The 21,074-nt window shown below is 43.4% G+C and overlaps 1 protein-coding gene across 6 annotated transcripts in view; it reads left to right on the top strand.

Moving 5' to 3' along the window:
* Positions 1-21,074, top strand: part of LOC106580202 (2-oxoglutarate dehydrogenase complex component E1) — a 121,283-nt gene that overhangs the window by 61,556 nt on the left and 38,653 nt on the right. For all 6 annotated transcript variants that reach the window (XM_014161011.3, XM_014161009.3, XM_014161010.3 and 3 more), the window contains 6 exons: positions 57-147; positions 245-424; positions 745-873; positions 1,028-1,207; positions 2,980-3,132; positions 3,252-3,354. In XM_014161011.3, the coding sequence (XP_014016486.1) occupies positions 57-147; positions 245-424; positions 745-873; positions 1,028-1,207; positions 2,980-3,132; positions 3,252-3,354 (836 nt within the window). The remainder of the gene's footprint in view (positions 1-56; positions 148-244; positions 425-744; positions 874-1,027; positions 1,208-2,979; positions 3,133-3,251; positions 3,355-21,074) is intronic.

Genomic DNA, 21,074 nt, shown 5'->3' with positions numbered 1-21,074 from the left:
TTCTGCTAAGTGGTTTCACTGTCTGCCTTATCTGACAAGTGCTCCTCGTTTTTTAGGGGTCGTCTGAACGTTCTGGCCAATGTCATCCGCAAGGAGCTGGAGCAAATCTTCTGCCAGTTTGACTCCAAGCTGGAGGCTGCTGATGAGGCGAGTCCCATCTAGCCCACCCACTGCACGGGAATTCTCGATTCTGTAATCAATCCAATACAACTGCTTTAAGTGGGATATGGCTGTTTTTTTTCAGGGCTCTGGAGACGTGAAGTACCACCTGGGAATGTACCACAGGAGGATCAACCGTGTGACGGACCGCAACATCACCCTGTCCCTCATGGCTAACCCCTCCCACCTAGAGGCTGTGGACCCTGTGGTGCAGGGCAAGACCAAGGCCGAGCAATTCTACTGTGGAGACACAGAGGGACACAAGGTACCAACCCACTGACTGACACAGCTGGTTTTAAATGCAGTTTGAATAGCGATATATGCATTTTCTCAAAGTGTTGGGAAGTCCTTGTAAAGATCAATGTCCTTTTTTGTTCTGTAAAAAATGCACCCTTAAGGTTCACTCCTGAGTTTCGGCAGCAACAAAAAGAAATGCACCTTTTTCTGCCCTTCACATACACACTATGTAACGGATGAGTGAAAACTATGTTTTTCACCATATCGGTTTCACCAATCTGACTTTATCTGATGCGTTATTACCTTAATGGGTTGTAAATGGTTTTTGAAGTTTTGTTTGTGTTCCAGGTGATGTCTATCCTGATGCACGGTGATGCTGCCTTTGCCGGCCAGGGCGTCGTGTACGAGACCTTCCATCTCAGCGATCTGCCCTCCTATTCCACTCACGGCACGGTGCACGTGGTTGTCAACAACCAGGTGCGGACACACTCACGCCAAGCTAACCACAGACCACACCTGGTCTGGAGAAGATGGAAATAGACTTTGTTCCACGTGGGTTACAGCCATGCCAGGAAACCACTAGTGGTGGGGATAGATGGCATGCTAACCCTATCACCCTGTCTACCCCTAGATTGGCTTCACCACTGACCCCCGTATGGCGCGTTCCTCTCCGTACCCCACTGACGTGGCCAGGGTGGTCAATGCTCCCATCTTCCATGTCAACGCTGACGACCCTGAGGCTGTGGTGTATGTGTGCAACGTGGCGGCTGAGTGGAGAGCCACCTTCCACAAGGACGTGGTGGTGGACCTGGTGAGTAAGAGTTCCCCACTCCCTGGAAAATATTAAGTTCAACTCACTCTGGTTATAGGATAGGATGAACTTTAACCTCTTACATCTAGACGTTCCGCTAGCGGAACACCTGCTCCAATATACAAAAACTTCAATTTTTCAAACATATGACTATTTCACAGCATTTTAAAGACAAGACTCTCCTTTATCTAACCACACTGTCCGATTTCAAAAAGGCTTTACAGCGAAAGCAAAACATTAGATTATGTCAGCAGAGTACCCAGCCAGAAATAATCAGACACCCATTTTTCAAGCTAGCATATAATGTCACAAAAAACAAAACCACAGCTAAATGCAGCACTAACCTTTGATGATCTTCATCAGATGACACACCTAGGACATTATGTTATACAATACATGCATGTTTTGTTCAATCAAGTTCATATTTATATCAAAAACCAGCTTTTTACATTAGCATGTGACGTTCAGAACTAGCATACCGCCGGTGAATTTACTAAATTACTCACGATAAACGTTCACAAAAAACATAACAATTATTTAAAGAATTATAGATACAGAACTCCTTTGTGCAATCGTGGTGTCCGATTTTAAAATAGCTTTTCGGTGAAAGCACATTTTGCAATATTCTGAGTAGATAGCCCAGCCATCACGACTAGCTATTTAGACACCCACCAAGTTTAGCCCTGACCAAACTCCGATTTACTATTATAAAAGTTTGATTACCTTTGGTGTTCTTCGTCAGAATGCACTCCCAGGACTGCTACTTCAATAACAAATGTTGGTTTGGTTCAAAATAATCCATCGTTATATCCAAATAGCGGCGTTTTGTTCGTGCGTTCAAGACACTATCCGAAGTGTAAATAAGGGTCACGAGCATGGCGCATTTCGTGACAAAAGATTTCTAAATATTCCATTACCGTACTTCGAAGCATGTCAACCGCTGTTTAAAATCAATTTTTATGCCATTTTTCTCGTAAAAAAGCGATAATATTCCGACCTGGAATCTGCGTTTAGGTAAACAGACGAAAGAAAACAAAGCATGGGGTCGACTCGGGCACGTGCCTGAGTCTCACAGTACTGTAACCAGCCACTAGCCAAACGCGCTACTTTTTTTCAGCCAGAGCCTGCAAAGCCACGATTCAGCTTTTTGCCGCCTTCTGAGAGCCCATGGGAGCCGTAGGAAGTGTCATGTAAAAGCAGAGATCCCATTGTAATGGATAGAGATAATCAAGAAGGGCAAGAAATTGTCAGACAGGGCACTTCCTGCATGGCATCTTCTCAGGTTTTGGCCTGCCAAATGAGTTCTGTTATACTCACAGACACCATTCAAACAGTTTTAAAAACGTTGGAGTGTTTTCTATCCAAAGCTAATAATTATATGCTTATTCTAGTTTCTGGGCAGGAGTAATAATCAGATTAAATCGGGTACGTTTTTTATCCGGCTGTGAAAATACTGCCCCCTAGCCATAACAGGTTAATGTCCCCAAGGGGAAAATTGTCTTTCACACACAGTACTGCAATATACAAATTAAACATAATACACTAAACATAATACATACATTGCACATTACTCATTACTCATACACATAGTACACACACATTACACCATAGAGGTTAGGGGAAATAAATAGGAAAATCTGTAATTACTCACGTATGCAGGAGTACCAGTGTAACCCCCGCCTTATGACCCATGTCTACAGCAGTTATCATTATCAGTGTCTGTGCGGTTTTGTGTTTATCAAGCAGCAGCAGTAATGTTTTCATGTCGGCAGGTGTGCTACCGGCGATTGGGCCACAATGAGATGGATGAGCCCATGTTTACCCAGCCCCTGATGTACAAGCAGATCAAGAAGCAGAAGGGAGTGATGCAGAAGTATGGCGAGAAGCTAATCGCCGAGGGCGCCGTCTCGAGACAGGAGTACGAGGTCAGGGCTTGACCGCTCTGACCCGACCTCACACACACACCCTACTACTACATAGATGGTCACCACAAGACTCTGTTCTCTCTCCATGTCTGCCCCCACCCTCATCTCCCTCTCTACAGGAGGAGATAGCCAAGTATGATAAGATCTGTGAGGAGGCACATGTTCGCTCCAAGGATGAGAAGATCCTCCACATCAAGCACTGGCTGGACTCTCCCTGGCCTGGTGAGTGTGCTAACTGCTCAGACACATGCTAGGGGTGTGAGCGTTTAAACTAAATTGAGATCGTTAAAGAAAAAATCCTTAACCGAAAAATTGATATAAAGCACTCCGCACTTCATTGTCATTAACAGTTGAAAAAATGGCAGAGAAAAGCAAGAAACGGCAGCAAAGGCCTGTATGGCAATACTTTGAAAGTTAAATGAGACGGTGGTGAAATGCAAACTTCGCGAGGTGTAATGGTAGTACAGGTGCAATGCTTAACCATCTGAAAGGGACTTAGAATGAGAACCAAACCGTTGCTGGCAGCAGTGCAGGCCCCACAACAACAGACATGAGACGGCTTCACACAAAAGAAGTGCGATAAGAGACCGTGAGGAAATCACTGCGCCGTTTACAGAAGTGATTGTAGTTGATATGCAGCCATTGTCAATAGTTGAGAATGTCTGCTTCAATGCCTTGATGGGTATATCTAGAAGCAGACTACAATATGCCATGTCAAAAGAACGTAATGACCCGGGAGGACATTTTTTACAATGATTACTCTACAATTACAAAATAAATCTTGCCAGCTTATAGTCCTAAAAAACAGAAATGAGTTAGCCATGGCTTGTTGGTCAAAGCCTTTGGGGCAGTGAAGGGGATTTTTGTAGGGTTTTTAGATAACCTCAGACCTTATTTTCAGAGTTTATTAACCCCCTAGAGTCGATGTCCACTCCCCTGCAGAAATATAATTCTCATAATAAAAAAATCCCCTTAAAAATCTATCAGTTTAAGCAAGAGATATCCGTTTTTGGATTATGCTTCTCAATCCACCGCATCTGCGGTGAAAGGTGACAGAGCTAGAGCGGTGTTTGTCAGACCATGACACATCCCGAAAATTGGTCTTCTCACAAAATCGGCTGTGGCGTCTGAACGGTTTGGCCTACAAATTATTTTGACCGTTCTATGGAAAGATTAGACTAGGACTCAGATTAACACGATGGTGTCCACCGTTTTGCTCTACGACCCCCCTCCGCCCCCCCCCAAAAGCGTCTTGTGGCTCGTCTGAGGTCGGCACAGTAGATTTGACATCTTCTGTCTGTAGTGTCTGATCAGTTTGCTCTAGGATGCCCTCAAGACTCGTCTGAAGGTCCCCCTGTACCAGTTGCAAAAATAAATTGAAGTATATATGGAGACTGTTTAGTGACAAAAAATAAGGGGTTAAATACATGTTAAAAAATAATGTTGCCTGATCTTTCTTATCTCTCAGATTTAGGACAGCTACTTCAAATCTAAATCACATTTTATTGGTCACATACATGTGTTTAGCAGATCTTATTGCGGGTGAGACAAAATGTTTGTTTCAAGCTCCAACAGTGCAGTAATATCTAACAAGTAATATCTAACACAATTTCACAACAATACACACAAATCTAAAGGAATGGAATTAAGAATATATAAATATTCGAACGAGCAATGTCAGAGCGGCATAGACTAAGATACAGTGGAATAGAATACAGTATATACATATGAGATGAGTGATGTAAAAATTATTAAAGTGGCCTGTGAGTCTGTATATAAGGCAGCAGCCTCTGTGCTAGTGATGGCTATTTAACAGTCTGATGACCTTGAGATAGAAGCTGTTTTTCAGTCTCTCGGTCTCAGCTTTAATGCACCTGTACTGACCTCGCCTTCTGGATGGTAGCGGGGTGAACAGGCAGTGCCTCGGGTGGTTGTTGTCCTTGATTATCTTTTTGGCCTTCCTGTGACATTGGGTGGTGTAGGTGTCCTGGAGAGCAGGTAGTTTGCCTGCGGTGATGCGTTGTGCAGACTGCACCACCCTCTGGAGAGCCCTGCGGTTGTGGATGGTGCGGTTGCCATACCAGGCGGTGATACAGCCCGACAGGATGCTCTCAGTTGTGCATCTGTAAATGTGTGTGAGGGTTTTAGGTGCCAAGCCAAATTTCTACAGCATCTTGAGGTTGAAGAGACGCTGTTGCGCCTTCATCACACTGTCTGTGTGGGTGGACCAATTCAGTCCATCGAGGAACTTGAAGATTTCCTCATTCTCCACTGCGGTCCAGTCGATGTGGATAGGGGGGTGCTCCCTCTGCTGTTTCCTGAAGTCCACGATCAGCTCCTTTGTTTTGTAGACGTTGGGTGAGAGGGTTTCCTGGCACCAGACTCCGAGAGCCCTCACCACCTCCCCTGTAGGCTGTCTTGTCATTGTTGATAATCAGGCGTACTACTGTTGTCACCTGCAAACTTGATTGAGTTGGAGGCGTGCGTGGCCACGTGATCATGGGTGAACAGGGAATACAGGAGGGGGCTGAGTACGCACCCTTGTGGGGCCCCAGTGTTGAGGATCAGTGAAGTGGACGTGTTTCCTACCTTCACCTCCTGGGGGTGGCTTGTCAGGAAGTCCAGGACCCAGTTGCACAGGGTGGGATTCAGACCCAAGGCATTGAGCTTAATGATGAGCTTGGAGGGTACAATGGTGTTGAATGCTGAGCTGTAGTCAATGAACAGCATTCTTACATAGGTCTTCCGCTTGTCCAGATGGGATAGGGCAGTGCATTGGCGGTTGCATCTGTGGATCTATTGGGGCGGTAAGCAAATTGAAGTGGGTCTAGGGTGTCAGGTAAGGTATAGGTGATATTTGTATTTATTATGGATCCCCATTAGCTGCTGCATAGGCAGCAGCTACTCTTCCTGGGGTCCTGCAAAATTAAGGCAGTTATATCATTTAAAAAATATTACAATACATTCATTACATAATTCACAACATTGTGTGCCCTCAGGCCCATACTCCACTACCACATACCAACAATGCAAAATCCATGTGTACGTGTGTGTATGAATGTGCCTGTGTTAGTTACTTCACAGTCCCCACTGTTCCATAAGGTTTATTTTGACTTGCTTTCTAATTCTGATTCTACTGCTTGTATCAGTTACCTGATGTGGAATGTAGTCACGGCTCTATGTAGTACTGTGCGCCTCCCATAGTCTGTTCTGGACTTGGGGACTGTGAAGAGACCTCTGGTGGCATGTCTTGTGGGGTATGCATGGGTGTCCAAGCTGTGTGCTAGTATTTTAAACAGACAGCTCGGTACCTTCAGCTTGTCAACACCTCTTACAAAAACAAGTAGTGATGACGTCAATCTCTCTTCCACTTTGAGCCATGAGAGATTGACATGCATGTCATTAATGTTAGATCCCTGTGTACTTTTAAGGGCCAGCCGTGCTGCCCTGTTCTGAGCCAACTGAAATTTTCTCAAGTCCCTCTTTGTGGCACCTCACCACATGACTGAATAGTCGTCCAGGTGCGACAAAACTGGGGCCTGTAGGACCCGCCTTGTTGATAGTGTTAAGAAGGCAGAGCAGTGCTTTTATTATGGACAGACTTCTTCCCATCTTAGCTACTGTTGTATCAATATGTTTTTGACCATGACCGTTTACAATCCAGGGTTACTCCAAGCAGTTTAGTCACCTCAACTCGCTCAATTTCCACATTATTCATTACGAGATGTAGTTGAGGTTTAGTGAATTATTTGTCCCAAATACAATGCATTTAGTTTTGGAAATATTTAGGTTAACTTATTCCTTGCTACCCATTCCGAAACTAACTGCAGTCATTTCAGTCGCTGTAGTAGCTGACGTGTGTCGTGTTGAGTCATCCGCATACATAGACGCACTGGCCTATGATCCTTGACTAGTCTCTCAAAGCACTTCATGATGACAGAAGTAAGTGCTACGGGGCGATAGTCATTTAGTTCAGTTACCTTTGCCTTCTTGGGTACAGGAACAATGGTGGACATATTGAAGCATGTGGGGACAGCAGACTGGGATATGGAGAGATTGAATATGTCCGTAAACATGCCAGCTGGTCTGCGCATGCTCTGAGGTAGCGGCTAGGGATGCCGTCTGGGCCGGCAGGCTTGCGAGGGTTAACACGCTTAAATATCTTACTCACGTCGGCAATGGAGGAGAGCCTACAGTCTTGGTAGCGGGCCGCGTCCGTTTCTGCAGCGTTGAAGGTCCCCAAGAACGCAGTGGCCTCCATTATTCTTAAATGGAAGAAGTTTGGAACCACCAAGACTCATGCTGGAGCTGGCCGCTTGGACAAGTTGAGCAATCAGGAGAGAAGGGACTTGGTCAGGGAGGTGACTAAGAACCCAATGGTCACTGACAGAGTTCCTCTGTAGAGATGGGAGAAACTTCCAGAAGGACAACCATCTCTGCAGCACTCCACCAATCAGGCCTTTATGGTAGAATGTCCAGACGGAAGACACTCTTCAGTAAAATGCACATGACAGCCCGCTTGGAGTTTGCCAAAAGGCACCTAAAGCACTCTCGGACCATGAGAAACAAGATTCTCTGGTCTGATGAAACCAAGATTGGACTCTTTGGCCTGAATGCCAAGCGACACGTCTGGAGGGAACCTGCTACCATCCCTACGGTGAAGCGTGGTGGCAGCATCATGCTGTGGGGATGTTTTTCAGTGGCAGGGACTGGGAGACTAGTCAGGATCGAGGGAAAGATGAACGGAGTAAAATAGAGGGATCCTTGATGAAAACCTGCTCCAGAGTGCTCAGGACCTCAGACTGGGGCGAAGGTTCACCTTCCAACAGGACAACGACCCTAAGCACACAGCGAAGGTAACGCAGGAGTGGCTTTGGGACAAGTCTCTGAATGTCCTTGAGTGGCCCAGCCAGAGCCTGGAGTTGAACCGGATCGAACATCTATGGAGAGACCTGAAAATAGCTGTGCAGCAACACTCCCCATTCAACCTGACAGAGCCTGAGAGGATTTGCAGAGAAGAATGGGAGAAACTCGGGTGTGCCATGTTGTAGCGTCATACCCAAGAAGACTCAAGGCTGTAATCGCTGCCAATGGTGCTTCAACAAATTACTGAGTGAAGGGTCTGAATACTCATGTAAATATGATATTTCAGTTTTTTGTGGTATTGTGTGTAGATTGATGAGGGGGGAAAATGATGTATTCCATTTTAGAAAAAGGCTGTAATGTATCATATGGTGGAAAAAGACAAGGGGTCTGAATAATTCCGAATGCCATCACCTTAGGGAGGGTGCCAGATTTCCTCCAGACGTGATTCTTGAAATTCAGGCGAAAGATTTCAATCTTTAATATCTGAGCATCTCTAGTACGTGTCCTGATAAGAGCTTGGCAGCCCTGAAGTGTTGTAAGGTAGAATTTAAATTTTTATTGTTTTTATTTCACCTTTATTTAACCAGGTAAGGTAGTTGAGGACAAGTTCTCATTTACAACTGCGACCTCGCCAAGATAACGCAAAGCAGAAACAACAGAGTTACACATAAATAAACAAGTGTATAGTCAATAGCACAATAAAAAAAGTCTATATACAGTGTGTGCAAATTAAAGGTCAACCGATTCATCGGAAGGGCCGATTTCAAGTTTTCATAACAATCGGTAATCGGTATTTTTATTATATATCTATCTTTTTTTTACACCTTTTATTTAACTAGGCAAGTCAGTTAAGAACACATTCTTATTTTCAATGACGGCCTAGGAATGGGGGTTAACTGCCTTGTTCAGGGGCAGAACGACAGATTGTTACCTTGTCAGCTCGGGGATTCAATCTTGCAGCCTTACGGTTAACTAGTCCAACGCTCTAACCACCTGCTTTACATTGCACTCCACGAGGAGCCTGCCTGTTACGCGAATGCAGTAAGAAGCCAAGGTAAGTTGCTAGCTAGCATTAAACTTATCTTATAAAAAACAATCAATGATAATCACTAGTTAACTACACATGGTTGATATTACTAGTTTATCTAGCCTGTCCTGCGTTGCATATAATCGATGCGGTGCGCATTCGCGAAAAAGGACTGTCGTTGCTCCGTATACCTAACCATAAACATCAATGTCTTTTTTAAAATCAATACACAAGTATATATTTTTAAACCTGCATATTTAGTTAATATTGCCTGCTAACATGAATTTCTTTTAACTGGGGAAAATGTGTCACCTCTTGCAACAGAGTCAGGGTATATGCAGCAGTTTGGGCCGCCTGGCTCGTTACGAACTGTGTGAAGACTATTTCTTCCTAACAAAGACGGCCAACTAAGCCAAACGGGGATGATTTAACAAAAGCGCATTTGCGAAAAAAAACACAATCGTTGCACGAATGTACCTAACCATAAACATCAATGCCTTTCTTAAAATCAATAAACAAAAGTATATATTTTTAAACCTGCATATTTAGCTAAAAGAAATCCAGGTTAGCAGGCAATATTAACCAGGTGAAATTGTGTCACTTCTCTTGCGTTTATTGCACGCAGAGTCAGGGTATATGCAACAGTTTGGGCCGCCTGGCTCGTTGCGAACTAATTTGCCAGAATTTTACGTAATTATGACAACATTGAAGGCTGTGTAATGTAACAGGAATATTTAGACTTATGGATGACACCCGTTAGATAAAATACGGAACGGTTCTGTATTTCACTGAAAGAATAAACGTTTTGTTTTCGAGATGATAGTTTCCGGATTTGACCATATTAATGACCTAAGGCTCGTATTTCTGTGTGTATTATATTACAATTAAGTCTATGATTTGATATTTGATAGAGCAGTCTGACTGAGCGGTGGTAGGCAGCAGCAGGCTCGTAAGCATTCATTCAAACAGCACTTTTGTGCGTTTTGCCAGCAGCTCTTCGCAATGCTGTTTATGACTTCAAGCCTATTAACTCCCGAGATTAGGCTGGTGTAACCGATGTGAAATGGCTAGCTAGTTAGCGGGGTGCGCGCTAATAGCGTTTCAAATGTCACTCGCTCTGAGACTTGGAGTAGTTGTTCCCCTTGCTCTGCATGGGTAACGCTGCTTCGAGGGTGGCTGTTGTCGATGTGTTCCTGGTTCGAGCCCAGGTAGGAGCGAGGAGAGGGACGGAAGCTATACTGTTACACTGGCAATACTAAAGTGCCTATAAGAACATCCAATAGTCAAAGGTATATGAAATAGAAATCGTATAAAGAGAAATAGTCCTATAATAACTACAACCTCTGAATATTGAAGACTTGTGTTAAAAGGAACCACCAGCTTTCATATGTTCTCATGTTCTGAGCAAGGAACTTAAACGTTAGCTTTTTTACATGGCACATATTGCACTTTTACTTTCTTCTCCAACACTTTGTTTTTGCATTATTTAAACCAAATTGAACATGTTTCATTATTTATTTGAGGCTAAATTGATTTTATTGATGTATTATATTAAGTTAAAATAAGTGTTAATTCAGTATTGTTGTAATTGTCATTATTACAAATAAATAAAATAAAAAATATCGGGCGATTAATCGGTAGCGGGTTTTTGGGTCCTCCAATAATCGGTATCGGCGTTGAAAAATCATAATCGGTCGACCTCTACTCTTCACAGATGAATCCGTTTTCAACTGTTGATTTTATTGATGTATTATATTAAGTTAAAATAAGTGTTCATTCAGTATTGTTGTAATTGTCATTATTATTTAAAAAAATCGTCCGATTAATCGGTATCAGCTTTTTTTGGTCCTCCAAGTATCGGTATCGGCGTTGAAAAATCATAATCGGTCGATCTCTAGTGCAAATGGTATGAGTTAAGGCAATAAATAGGCCATAGTAGCAAAGTAATTACAATTTAGCAGATTAACACCGGAGTGATAGATGAGCAGATGGTGTGTAAGTAGTGATACTGGTGTGCAAAAGAGCTGCAAAGTAAATAAATACAATATGGGGATGAGGGAGGTAGATTGGGTGGGCTATTTACAGATGGACTATGTACAGCTGCAGCAATCGGTTAGCTGCGCAGATAGCTGATGTTTAAAGTTAGTGAGGGAAATCTAAGTCTCCAGCTTCAGCGATTTTTTTTTTTTTGCAATTCGTTCCAGTCAGTGGCAGCAGAGAACTGGAAGTAAAGGTGGCCAAAGGTGTTGGCTTTCGGGATGACCAGTGAGAGATACCTGCTGGCGTGCGTGCTACGGGTGGGCGTTGTTATTGTGACCAGTGAGCTGAGATAAGGCGGAGCTTTACCTAGCATTGACTTATAGATGACCTGGAGCCAGAGGGTCTGGCGACGAATATGTAGCGAGGGCCAGCCGACTAGAGCATACAGGTCGCAGTGGTGGTTGGTATAAGGGGCTTTGGTAACAAAATGGATGGCACTGTGATACACTACATCACTACAGGCCCTCTGATTTGACTCACTGAACTGTCTGCGAAGTAGTTGGTGAACCAGGCGAGGCAGTCATTTGAGAAACCAAGGCTATTGAGTCTGCCGATTTTTAAGAATGTGGTGATTGACGGAGTCGAAAGCCTTGGCCAGGTCGATGAAGACGGCTGCACAGTACTGTCTTTTATCGATGGTGGTTATGATATCGTTTAGTACCTTGAGCGTGGCCGAGGTGCACCCATGACCAGCTAGGAAACCGGATTGCACAGCGGAGAAGGTACAGTGGGATTCGAAATGGTCAGTGATCTGTTTATTAACTTGGCTTTCAAAGACTTTAGAAAGGCAGGGCAGGATGGATATAGGTCTATAATAGTTTGGGTCTAGAGTGTCACCCCCTTTGAAGAGGGGAATGACCGCGGCAGCTTTCCAATCTTTTGGGATCTCGGACGATACGGAAGAGAGGTTGAACAGACTGGTAATAGGGGTTGCAACAATGGCGTGGATAATTTTTAGTAAGATAGGGTCCAGATTGTCTAGCCCAGCTGATTTGTACGGGTCCAGGTTTTACAGCTCTTTCAGAATATCTGCTATCTGGATTTGGGTGAAGGAGAAGCTGGGAGGCTCGGGCAAGTAGCTGCGGAGGGTGCGGCGCTGTTGGTTGGGTTAGCCAGGAGGAAAGCATGGCCAGCCGTAGAGAAGGCCTCCTCTGCCTGTCTGAACTGTGGGGCAAGGTCATGGGCAGGCCCACACGGAATCCACACACACAGAATTCTGTTAAATCATCCGAATTGCACATAAAACGCGTAGGATTCTAAAGCAAAAAAATACACTACCAGCTGATAGAAAAGTTCACTAAAATTGACTTTAATTTATTTCAATCACCCAAAAGTTTGGCCAGAGTTGTCCCACTCTCCCAACTGCAGCCCCTCTACTGTGTGAGTGGTGCAGACAGCTCAGTGAGTGAATGGCAGCTATCTTAGGAGTAGCGTTTTCTAGCTAAAAAATGCCCAGATTTACATCAGAGGAGCTGAGGAGTAAAAACTTGGCGATCAGAAGAACAGCCAGGCACATGGCCTGGGAGTTTCTAGCTGAACTGTACGAGGATGGAGGAGTACTTTTCTGCTAACATTGTCAGAATTCAATCGACTACGTAACAGCATCAAACTGCAATGGAGCACCTGACTTAACACCAACGCAAAAATAGGAGGACTTGTGGACCAGGTAAGCGTTCTAATGCTTTAGCTACCTAGCTACAGTTGAAGTCGGAAGTTAGGTTGGAGTCATTAAAACTCGTTTTTCAACCACTCCACAAATATCTTGAGAACAAACGATAGTTTTGGCTAGTCGGTTAGGACATCTACTTTGTGCATGACACAATACAATTTTCCAACAATTGTTTACAGACAGATTGTTTCACTTATAATTCACTGTATCACAATTCCAGTGGGTCAGAAGTTCACATATACAAAATTGACTGCCTTTAACCTGTTGGGGCTAGGGGGCAGTATTTGCACGGCCGAATAAAAAAACGTACCCGATTTAATCCGGTTACTACTCCTGCCCAGTACCTAGAATATGCATATAATTAGTAGATTTGGATAGAAAACACTTAAAGTTTCTAAAACTGTTTGAATGGTGTCTGTGAGTATAACAGAACTCATATGGCAGGCAAAAACCTGAGAAGATTCCATGCAGGAAGTGGAAATCTGATTTGTGGAATCACCTTCAACACTTTGCCTTTGAAACACACCGTGAGTTAGGATTCATTTAGTCAACAGTCTTTACAAAGTGGTTTGAGTCTTCTCCGGTAAAAACTGACCGAACGAGAGGCCTGGAAAGTTGGTCATAGAGGGAGGGCCTTTACTACTATGACGCGGGCGCCCGTGGCTACCCTCTCGTTCTGAAACGTTTAGTAAGACAATGCAATCGTCCGCCTTGAATATTATTGAAGCTCTGATTGAAAAAGGTCCTAAAAATTTGTTATACAACGTTTGACATGTTTGAACGAACGTAAATATATATTTTTTGCACATTCGTGACGACAAGTCCCGCGCGCCTCATACATTTTGAGTAGCCTTCGGAACGCGCTAACAAGAAGGAGCTATTGGGACATAAATTATTAACTTTTTCGAACAAAACTACATTTGTTGTGGACCTGGGATTCCTGGAAGTGCCTTCTGATGAAGATAATCAAAGGTAAGTGAATATTTACAATAGTATATTTGATTTTAGATGACTCCAAGATGGCTCTAACCTGTATCGCATAGCCTATTTTTCTGAGCATAGCACCTCGTTTATTGCAAAGTGTGATTTTCCCAGTAAATTATTTTTAAATCTGGCAATGCGGTTGCATTCACGAGATGTTAATCTATAATTCTTTGAATGACATTATTATATTTTACCATTGTTTTCGAATAGTAATTTTGTAAATTGTAGCGCTGATTCACCGGAAGCATTTGAGGGAAAATATTTTCTGAACGTCACGCGCCGATGTAAAATGCTGTTTTTATACACTGGTCAAAAAAATAAAGGGAACACTTAAACGACACAATGTAACTCCAAGTCAATCACACTTCTGTGAAATCAAACTGTCCACTTAGGAAGCAACACTGATTGACAATAAATTTCACATGCTGTTGTGCAAATGGAATAGACAACAGGTGGAAATTATAGGCAATTAGCAAGACACCCCCAATAAAGGAGTGGTTCTGCAGGTGGAGACCACAGACCACTTCTCAGTTCCTATGCTTCCTGGCTGATGTTTTGGTCACTTTTGAATGCTGGCGGTGCTTTCACTCTAGTGGTAGCATGAGACGCAGTCTACAATCCACACAAGTGGCTCAGGTAGTGCAGCTCATCCAGGATGGCACATCAATGCGAGCTGTGGCAAGAAGGTTTGCTGTGTCTGTCAGCGTAGTGTCCAGAGCATGGAGGCGCTACCAGGAGACAGGCCAGTACATCAGGAGACGTGGAGGAGGCCGTAGGAGGGCAACAACCCAGCAGCAGGACCGCTACCTCCGCCTTTGTGCAAAGAGGAGCAGGAGAAGCACTGCCAGAGCCCTGCAAAATGACCTCCAGCAGGCCACAAATGTGCATGTGTCTGCTCAAACGGTCAGAAACAGACTCCATGAGGGTGGTATGAGGGCCCGACGTCCACAGGTGGGGGTTGTGCTTACAGCCCAACACCGGGCAGGATGTTTGGCATTTGCCAGAGAACACCAAGATTGGCAAATTCGCCACTGGTGCCCTGTGCTCTTCACAGATGAAAGCAGGTCCACACTGAGCACGTGACAGAGTCTGGAGATGCCGTGGAGAACGTTCTGCTGCCTGCAACATCCTCAAGCATGACCGGTTTGGCGGTGGGTCAGTCATGGTGTGGGGTGGCATTTCTTTGGGGGGCCGCACAGCCCTCCATGTGCTTGCCAGAGGTAGCCTGACTGCCATTAGGTACCGAGATGAGATCCTCAGACCCCTTGTGAGACCATATGCTGGTGCGGTTGACCCTGGGTTCCTCCTAATGCAAGACAATGCTAGACCTCATGTGGCTGGAGTGTCTCAGCAGTTCCTGCAAGAGGAAGGCATTGATGCTATGGACTGGCCCGCCCGTTCCCCAGACCTGAATCCAATTGAGCACATCTGGGACATCATGTCTCGCTCCATCCACCAATGCCACGTTGCACCACAGACTGTCCAGGACTTGGCGGATGCTTTAGTCCAGGTCTGGGAGGAGATCCCTCAGGAGACCATCCGCCACCTCATCAGGAGCATGCCCAGGCGTTGTAGGGAGGTCATACAGGCACGTGGAGGCCACACACACTACTGAGCCTCATTTTGACTTGTTTTAAGGACATTACATCAAAGTTGGATCAGCCTGTAGTGTGGTTTTCCACTTTAATTTTGAGTGTGACTCCAAATCCAGACCTCCATGGGTTGATAAATTGGATTTCCATTGATTATTTTTGTTTGATTTTGTTGTCAGCACATTCAACTATGTAAAGAAAAAAGTATTTAATAAGATTCTTTCTTTCATTCAGATCTAGGATGTGTTGTTTAACCTCTTGGGGCTATGTGGGACGCTAGCGTGCCACCCGTGGTGCACCCTATCAACAGCAGGTGCATTTCAGGAGCGGCAAATTTGAAACCAAATAAATGTCCAAATTCAAATTTTTCAAACATACAACTATCTTACACCCTTTGAAAGATAAACATCTCCTTAATCTAACCACGTTGTCCGATTTCAAAAAGGTTTTACGGCGAAAGCATAAAGTTCGATTATGTTAGGAGAGTACTTTGACAATAGCTGTGTGTAATGTTTTGTCAATTCAAAGACAGGCGTCACCAAAACCATAAAACCAGCTAAAATGATGCACTAACCTTTGACACTCTCCATCAGATGACACTCCTAGGACATTATGTTAGACAATGCATGCATTTTTAGTTCTATCAAGTTCATATTTATATCCAAAAACAGCGTTTTACTGTGGCGTTGATGTTCAGGAAATCGTTTCCCTTCAATAACCGGCAGTCAAGTCAGCACCACAAATTAAATAATTAAAATTAGAAAACATTGGTAAAATATTATATTGTCATTTAAAGAATTATAGATTTACATCTCTTGAACGCAATCAACTTGCCAGATTTAAAAATAACCTTACTGGGAAATCACACTTTGCAATAATCTGAGCACTGCGCCCAGAAAAATACGCTTTGCGATACAGACAAACGGCCATGTTGGAGAGATCTAAAATCGAAAATACTATGTAAATAATCCATTACCTTTGATTCTCTTCATCAGATGTCACTTCCAGGAATCCCAGGTCCATAACGAATGTAGTTTTGTTCAAAAAAGCTCATCATTTATGTCCAAAAAGCTCCGTGTTGTTAGCACATGATCTAAGCCCGCCGGACTTCACTTCATGAACGAGGGGAAAAAATATATTTACGTTCGTTCAAACATGTCAAACGTTGTATAGCATAAATCATTAGTGCCTTTTTTAACCAGAACATGAATAATATTCAAGGTGGACGAATGCATTCTCTTTTAAAACGTATTGGAACGAGGGTACCCAACATGACCTCGCGCGCCAGAGTCTAATCGGCCATCACCGTTCCAAGGCTCTTGTTCGGTCAGATCTCATAGTAGAAGACTCAAAACACTTTGTAAAGGCTGGTGACATCTAGTGGAAGCAATAGGAAGTGCCAATACATTAATCAGCCCCTGTGTGTTTCAATGGCATAGGCTTAAAGGTAATTCAACACATCAGGTATCCACTGCCTGTCAGAAAATGTCTCAGGATTTTGCCTGCCAAATGAGTTCTGTTATACTCACAGACACCATTCAAACAGTTTTAGAAACTTTAGGGTGTTTTCTATCCATATATAATAAGTATATGCATATTCTAGTTACTGGGTAGGATTAGTAACCAGATTAAATCGGGTAAGTTTTTTTTATCCAGCCGTGAAAATACTGCCCCCTAGCCCCAACAGGTTAAGTGTTCCCTTTATTTTTTTGAGCAGTATATATAAATATGAACTTTATCGAACAAAAAAATGCATGTTTTGTGTAACATGATGTCCTAGGAGTGTCAGCTGATGAAGATTGTCAAAGGTTAGTGCTACATTTAGCTGTGTTTTGGGTATTTGTGATGCATGCTTGTTGTTTTGAAAATGGCAGTGTGATTATTTTTGGCAGGGTACTCTCCTAACATAATCTAATGTTTTGATTTTGCTGTAAAGCCTTTTTGAAATCGGACAACGTGGTTTGATTCAGGAGTGATGTATCTATAAAATGGTGTAAAATAGTCATATGTTTGAGAAATTGAAGTTATAGCATTTATGAGGTATTTGTATTTCGCGCGACACGATTCCACTGGCTGTTGACTAAACGTTCCACTTTCCCAGACAGGTTAAACAGCTTAAAAAGACAGGTTAAACAGCTTAGAAAATTCCAGAAAATGATGTCATGGCTTTAGAAGCTTCTGATAGTCTAATTGACATAATTTGAGTCAATTGTAGATGTACCTGTGGATGTATTTCAAGGCCTACCTTCAAACTCAGTGCCTCTTTGCTTGACATCATGGGAAAATCCAAAGAAATCTGCCAAGACCTCAGAAAAAAAAAGTGTAGACTTCCACAATTCTGGTTCATCCTTGGGAGCAATATCCAAATGCCTGAAGATACCACGTTCATCTGTACAAACAATAGTACGCAAGTATAAACACCATGAGACTACGCAGTATTCATACCACTTAGAAAGGAGACGCGTTCTGTCTCCTAGAGATGAACGTGCTTTGCTGCGAAAAGTGCAAATCAATCCCAGAACAAGAGCAAAGGAGCTTGTGAAGATGCTGGAGGAAACCGGTACAAAAGTATCTATATCCACAGTAAAACGAGTCCTATATCAACATAACCTGAAAGGCCGCTCAGCAAGGAAGAAGCCACTGCTCCAAAACCGCCATAAAAAAAGCCAGACTACGGTTTGCAACTGCACATGAGGACAAAGATCGTACTTTTTGGAGAAATGTCCTCTGGTCTGATGAATAAAAATTGAACTGTTTGACCATAATGACCATCGTTATGTTTGGAGGAAAAAGGGAGAGGCTTGCAAGCCGAAGAACACCATCCCAAACGTGAAACACGGGGTGGCAGCATCATGTTGTGGGGGTGCTTTGCTGCAGTTGGGACTTGAGCACTTTACAAAATATATGGATTCATGAGGAGGAAAATTATGTGGATATATTGAAGCAATATCTCAAGACATCAGTCAGGAAGTGAAAGCTTGGTCGCAAATGGGTCTTCCAAATGGACAATGACCTCAAGCATACTTCCAAAGTTGTGGCAAAATGGCTTAAGGACAACAAATTCAAGGTATTGGAGTGACCATCACAAAGCCCTGACCTCAATCCCATAGAAAATGGCGGAATGGGCCAAAATTCACCCAATTTATTGTGGGAAGCTTGTGGAAGGCTACCCTAAAACGTTTGACCCAAGTTAGACAATTTTAAAGGCAATGCTACCAAATACTAATTGAGTGAATGTAAACTTCTGAACCATTAGGAATGTGATGAAAGAAATAAAAGCTGAAATAAATCATTCTCTCTACTATTATTCTGATATTTCACATTCTTAAAATAAAGTGTTGATCCTATCTGACCTAAAACAGGGGATTTTTACTAGGATTAAATGTCAGGAATTGTGAAAAACTTTGATGAAATGTATTTGGCTGAAGTGTATGTGAACTTCCAACTTCAACTGTATAAACTAACTAGTAGGTTTGCTCAAGCTAGATATCTGTTCTTGATAATAACATTTTTGTTTATCTAGATAACTTCCCACTGCTAATTAGCCGATCTTAGCCTGGCAAGCTTCCCAACTTATCACTCCAGCTCCATGATGCCATTTAGGCTAACTTAGCTGAGGTAATGTTAGCTAGTAGCTAACAAGTTACCCAAAGTGACGTGGTGGAGCTTTCAAAACAAGTGACGTGTTGGAAATTAATTACAAAAGCAGCAAGTCACAGACATTATCTTTGAAGATTTTTTTGGTGATCAAAAAAGAAAAGTTTTAAAGTGTGTGTGTTTGTGTGTGTGTGTGTGAGCCATCATGTCACATTTATGGTGTGTGCGGGTCGCTTCAGGAGAGAGAGTGCTTAGCTTCAAAGCTTGAGATGCACTTTAGGGCTGCTATTGAACTCAACCTGAGAAGACTTAACTTGCTAAAAATAACATTTATTTTTCAACTTCTTTTGTTGTCCTAACAAGAACACAGACCTTGGCTTCCTGTCTGGCAAATACCCCCTCCACAGCTGACAGGTGTTCATTTGGGCTTCACGAGAGCATTAATCAAAGCAGATACTTTTGGGCATGTAGTGTACCGTCGTGGCCAAAAGTTTTGAGAATGACACATTTAAGTTTCACAACGTTTGCTGCTTCAGTGTCTTTAGATAATTTTGTCAGATGTTACTATGGAATACTGAAGTATAAGTACAAGCATTTCATAAGTGTCAAAGGCTTTTATTGACAATTACATGAAGTTGATGCAAAGAGTCAATATTTGCAGTGTTGACCCTTCTTTTTCAAGACCTCTGCAATCCGCCCTGGCTGCTGTCAATTAACTTCTGATGGCAGCCCACACTGATGGCAGCCCATTCTTGCATAATCAATGCTTGGAGTTTGTCAGAATTTGTGGGGTTTTATTTGTCCACCCGCCTCTTGAGGATTGACCACAAGTTCTCAATGGGATTAAGGTCTGGGGAGTTTCCTGGCCATGGACCCAAAATATCAATGTTTTGTTCCCCGAGCCACTTAGTCATCACTTTTGCCTTATGGCAAGGTGCTCCATCATGCTGGAAAAGGCATTGTTCGTCACCAAACTGTTCCTGGATGGTTGGGAGATGTTGCTCTCGGAGGATGTGTTGGTACCATTCTTTATTCATGGCTGTGATTTTAGGCAAAATTGTGAGTGAACCCACTCCCTTGGCTGAGAAGCAACACCACACATGAATGGTCTCAAGGATGCCTTACTGTTGGCATGACACAGGACTGATGGTAGCGCTCACCTTGTCTTCTCCGGACAAGCTTTTTTCCGGATGCCCCAAACAATCGGAAAGGGGATTCATCAGAGAAAATGACTTTACCCCAATCCTCAGCAGTCCAATCCCTGTACCTTTTGCAGGATATCAGTCTGTCCCTGATGTTTTTCCTGGAGAGAAGTGGCTTCTTTGCTGCCCTTCTTGACACCAGGCCATCCTCCAAAAGTCTTCGCCTCACTGTGCGTGCAGATGCACTCACACCTGCCTGCTGCCATTCCTGAGCAAGCTTTGTACTGGTGGTGCCCCGATCCCGCAGCTGAATCAACTTTAGGAGACGGTCCTGGCGCTTGCTGGAATTTCTTGGGCGCCCTGAAGCCTTCACAACAATTGAACCACTCTCCTTGAAGTTCTTGATGATCTGATAAATGGTTGATTTAGGTGCAATCTTACTGGCAGCAATATCCTTGCCTGTGAAGCCCTTTTTATGCAAAGCAATGATGACGCACGTGTTTCCTTGCAGGTTGACAGAGGAAGAACAATTATTCCAAACACCACCCTCCTTTTGAAGCTTCCAGTCTGTTATTCGAACTCAATCAGCATGACAGAGTGATATCCAGCCGTGTCCTCGTCAACACTCACACCTGTGTTAACGAGAGAATCACTGACATGTCAGCTGGTCCTTTTGTGGCAGGGCTGAAATGCAGTGGAAATATTTTTGGGGGATTCAGTTCATTTGCATGGCAAAGAGGGACTTTGCAATTCATCTGATCACTCTTCATAACATTCTGGAGTATATGCAAATTGCCATCATACAAAATGAGGTAGCAGACTTTGTGAAAATTAATATTTGTGTCATTCTCAAACCTTTTGGCCACGGCTGTGTGGATACCTGCTCGACGAAAATCTCATTCCATAATCATGGGCATTAATATGGAGTCGGCCCCCCCCTTTTGCTGCTTTAACAGCCACCAGGCTTCTGGGAAGGCTTTCCACTAGATGTTTGAACATTGCTATGGGGAGTTGCTTCCATTCAG

The sequence above is a fragment of the Salmo salar genome, chromosome 20 (assembly GCF_965601325.2).
Source record: "Salmo salar chromosome 20, fSalSal1, whole genome shotgun sequence".
NCBI lineage: Eukaryota > Metazoa > Chordata > Actinopteri > Salmoniformes > Salmonidae > Salmo > Salmo salar.
The sequence above is the reverse complement of the archived record's forward strand: the minus strand, read 5'-3'. Positions and strand labels throughout refer to the sequence as shown.